Source organism: Vollenhovia emeryi, unplaced genomic scaffold (genome assembly GCF_000949405.1).
Source record: "Vollenhovia emeryi isolate VEMERY1.0 unplaced genomic scaffold, V.emery_V1.0 DF940756.1, whole genome shotgun sequence".
NCBI classification, from domain to species: Eukaryota; Metazoa; Arthropoda; class Insecta; order Hymenoptera; family Formicidae; genus Vollenhovia; species Vollenhovia emeryi.
In genome coordinates, this window is record NW_011965610.1 from 9,213 (window position 1) to 13,690 (window position 4,478).

A 4,478-nucleotide genomic window follows, 5' to 3' on the forward strand; every position below is an offset into this window, starting at 1 on the left:
ATTTTTTTGTATCTGCCTTACCAACGGAGAAATTTAGGTGGGTCCCGTAAAATGGCCCACCCTGTATGTATATATTTAACCAGGGTTAACTGTTCTGTAAAGCAGATAATTTTCCATCATTTGTAAGTCCATACGCACACAAGAATATTGTTCTTTACAGAAAGAAAACAAGCCCGATACAAAATGTGTCCGATCGGGCCTGTGTCCGATCGAGTCCGTGTCCGATCGGCCCTGTGTCCGATCGGGCCTGTGTCCGATCCAGCCTGTGTCCGATCGGGACTGTGTCCGATAGAATCTGTGTCCGATTGCAACCATATGTGTCTGATACAAAATGTGTCCGATAGGAACGGTGTCTGATCGGGACTGTGTCCGATTGGGGCTGTGTCCGATCGGGAAATATTGCAGTGTCCGATCGGTTATGTGCGCAATCGGGACTCACTCGTTATCGTAAGTGGTCCTACTATATCCAGAGCGCATTTCTCAAATGGCCTCGTAGGGGTGTCCGTGATAACTAGCGGCATTTTAATTTTCTGTCTTAATTTGTTCTTCTGACAGAATTCGCATTTCGCAATGTAATTCTCGACGTCTTTATTTAGACCGTGCCAGTGGTGTCGTAATTTGATGCGGTGTAGTGTTTGCGCGACTCCCTGGTGACCACCTAACGGAGCGTCATGATACTCGTACAGTATCTGCTCCTTTCCTTCCGCAGAGTATTCTCTTTGTTCTCCTTCTCTTTCTTCTTCTCCTGTTTCGACGTGGTGAATCAGGTTTTTATTTTCCGTGGGATAGCGGCTCAATGCATCTGCGTTTACGTTGCTCTTCCCTGCCTTGTGGACTATTTCATAATCTACATCATTCATAATCGTACTCTTCTAGTTTGAGTCTCCATCGGATCTGTCTTGATCCAGGATCGGTCACATTGAACAGCTATATCAGTGGCTTATGGTCTGTAGTGATTTTAAATTTCGTACCGTATACGTATGGGCGGAAATATTTGACTGCCCATACGATGGCTAATAATTCCTTTTCGGTGGTATTGTAATTTTGCTCGGCTCGCGATAATACACGGCTGGCGTATGCAATGGGTCGGTCTTGACCTACCGTGCCTTGAGACAGAATTGCTCCGATAGCGTATTCTGACGCGTCGGTCGTGACAATGAACTCGTCGGTGAAGTCCGGATACTTTAGTACTGGGGCTGTTGTCAGCGCGATTTTTAGACTATCGAATGCGTTTTGCTGTGCAGTCGTCCATTCAAATTTCTCTCCCTTTTTTGTTAGTTTTGTCAATGGCTTGACTATCTTAGAAAAATCTTTTATAAATTTTCGATAATACCCTGCCAAACCGATAAAAGATTGGATAGCCTTGACTTTATTAGGGGTTGGAAAATTTTTACTGCTTCTAATTTTGAGGAGTCCGGCGAGATTCCATCCTTGGTAATAATATGTTCCAAGTAAATCACTTCTTTTCGGAGGAACTCACACTTGTCCGGTTGTAGCTTCAGGTTACTGTCACGTAAGCGTTGGAAGACTTGCACGAGTCTTTTGTTGTGTTCTTCCAAGCTTGGGCCGTATATTACTATATCGTCTAGATATACTAGACATTTAAGCCCTTGCATTCCTACTTGGATGGTGTTCATTAGCCGTTGGAATGTTGCTGGAGCGTTTTTTAGTCCGAATGGCATACGATTAAATTCATAGTGTCCGTATGACGATGAAAATGCGGTTTTACATTTGTCTTTCTCGGCCATAGGTATTTGGTGATACCCGGATGCCAAATCGAGCGTAGTGAAGTATTTTGCGTTGCCTAATTGATCCAAGATGTCTGTGATGTTAGGCAGAGGGAAAGAGTCTCCTATGGTTAAATCGTTTAGTTTGCGGAAATCTATTACGATTCTTAATTTTGACTGGCCTGACAGTAGATGGGCTGGGGGGTTACTACTACCTCAAAGTCGCGAGGACGTGGAGCACGGGGGGTATGCAGCCGCGGGGGGGGGAGCGAAGCCCCCTCCACAGGCTACCCCTCCACAGACCGCATACTCCCGCGCTCCGCGCCTCGCGCGGCGACCTCGGTTACTACGGGCGTGCCATCGCGCAGAGTAACAGAGGCATTAGTCATGTACACGTGAGCCGCATGGATCCTCCCACCATAAAATAATAAAATAATCGCGGAAAAAAAGCCGGCTCGCCGGGACTCAAACCCGGCTCGCGCGGCTGACAGTCTGACGTCAAACGTATGCGGCTAACGCGTACACCTGACGACGCGCGGGAAAAAACAAGTATACAAGGCTCATGCACATTTGTTTTCTACAAATATCTTGATGAAAAAATAATCTAGCAGAGCGTGGTTTCGATCCACGGACCTCTGAGTTATGGGCCCAGCACGCTTCCACTGCGCCACTCTGCTAGTTGAATGCAGCCATGAAAAAAGGGGGAAGAAGTGTAAGGGTACCTTCCATGGAATAAGAATATCCCCCCGCTTCACCTTCTACATAATAAAAATAATATCGAGGAAAAAAGACGGCTCGCCGGGAATCGAACCCGGCTCGCGCGGTTGACAATGTGACACTTAACACATGCGGCTATCGCGTCCAGCGTCCATCGTTCCCGTGGGATCTCGCGCGCACACACACACACATATTACATGAGGGTATAAAAGAGCCAGTACAGTAATATATAGTCAACAGTCAGTACGAATTGAGTCGTCGTATTGTGAGCACTAGAGAAAAAGAGCGAACGCGAGTCGTATCGATTCCTCGCAATGTTGCCAAAAGTAGCTGTGTGCATAATGTGGCTACAAATACTGTATCTCCTCACCGTTAACGCTGACGGTGCCGTCGTCAAAGATAACAAGAGAGTGGTGGTCGAAGAGAACGATGGAGCGGCGAGGAAAAAGAATAACGAAATGGTAATACGATATCTGCAGAGATACGGTTATTTAAACGAAAAGTTTGATAAGTTCGCGAATAGCGAGGATACATTGGTTCTTCAACACGCAATCAGCCTTTTTCAAGAGTACTACAAATTACCCGTTACCGGCACGATAAACAACGAAACTCTAAACCAGATGAGTAAATCGCGATGCGGTCTACGCGACATAGTGAATTTCGGAGAAGAGGGTCAAAAGAAACGTAGGTGGCCGAAAAGACATCTAATTAGAATTCTAAGTAGAATTTTTACTTAGCCAACAAAGTACTCTTGGATACGACTCAGGTGGCGTTCGATCTGTGGCAGACGCATCCGACGCTAACGTTTGAGCGTGACGTTGCAAAGCCAAATATTCTTATATCATGGCGCGAGGCCCGTCACACGTTCATCGATTCTCGAAACGGTGAATTGTGCTCGGACCCGTTGGACGGTCCCGGCGGTACGCTGGCTCACGCTTTCTATCCCAATGGAGCGCCGGATTCCACGTCGGAGATTCACGTCGACATGACGGAACCGTGGCACATATATCTAGATATGGTTCCATCGGACAAAGCGGTTTTGCTATACGGGTTGACTCATGAAATCGGTCATGCGCTAGGGTTAGATCAGAGTATTCCAACCGGTCACGTGACTGTTCCCCCACCAAGATTCCGCCGGTAAGCAGTCTCCGCCTGAAGTTATCCCCTCGTCATGACTGCCTTCTGCTCGTCACATCGCGTATTCAGAAGCGATGCTCTTTCAGCGGAACAGCGTTTTTCATTTGATATGCGTCGATGCGCCAGCGCGGCGTCTTGGTAGGAAAGAATGAGCCATGTGGGGGACAAACGCCAGCGGGCGAGAAGCAGGGGGATCAACCGCACGGCGTGCGCGAGTTGGAATACTCTGGGTTAGATCATAGCACCAGCAATATGTCGATAATGTATGCGTTCGCACCAGCAAACCCTCGTCCCGTTACGCTCAGCAACGAAGACATTATAAGCATACAGAATCTGTACGGCGCTAAGAATACCGACGTGTCACAAGAAAACGAATCCCACACCACCACCACCACCGCCGACGCCGTAGCCAACACCAAACGCTCCACCGGATCTATGCGCCTTGAAACGCGTTGACGCGATATTGCTGTTGGAAAGACGAATGTACATAGCATACGGAAAACATACAGGGTGGTCTAAAAGTCCCGGAACGGTTGAATATCCCGAGAAATTGTGGGTGGATCGGAAAACGGAAAAATACGTATTTCCTATTTTTGAAAGAGCTATCGAATGATACCAAAATTGACCCCCCACCCCTGTGGGTGGGGCGGGGGACAACTATAAAATCTAAAATGGGAACCCCCACTTTTTATAACAGATTCGCATTCCACGTTAAAAAGTACGTAAGTTTTGTCTGAAACATTTTTTTATTTGCCTAATACTTTTTGAGATGTTCAAGAGAAAATTTATAACTTTTTCAATGTTTAGCTTATGATATTTCGATAACTGTTTGTCAGAGGGAAAAGTAGTACAGGACTTTTTTACTTGATTTGGTCTCAGGAATATGCTGTCACAATA

At 46.6% G+C, this 4,478-nt stretch overlaps 1 protein-coding gene and 1 non-coding gene across 2 annotated transcripts; one reads left to right on the top strand and one right to left on the bottom strand.

Moving 5' to 3' along the window:
- Window positions 1–2,332: 2,332 nt before the first annotated feature.
- On the bottom strand, window positions 2,333–2,404 carry Trnam-cau. Its single transcript has one exon. It is a non-coding gene; the product is annotated as a tRNA-Met (tRNA).
- A 381-nt stretch (window positions 2,405–2,785) lies between these two features.
- Window positions 2,786–3,585, top strand: LOC105555770 (matrix metalloproteinase-24-like). Its single transcript, XM_012002813.1, has 2 exons — window positions 2,786–3,128; window positions 3,182–3,585. Exons 1-2 carry the CDS (start codon window positions 2,786–2,788, stop codon window positions 3,583–3,585), a joined length of 747 nt encoding a protein of 248 aa, XP_011858203.1.
- The last annotated feature ends 893 nt before the right edge of the window (window positions 3,586–4,478 follow it).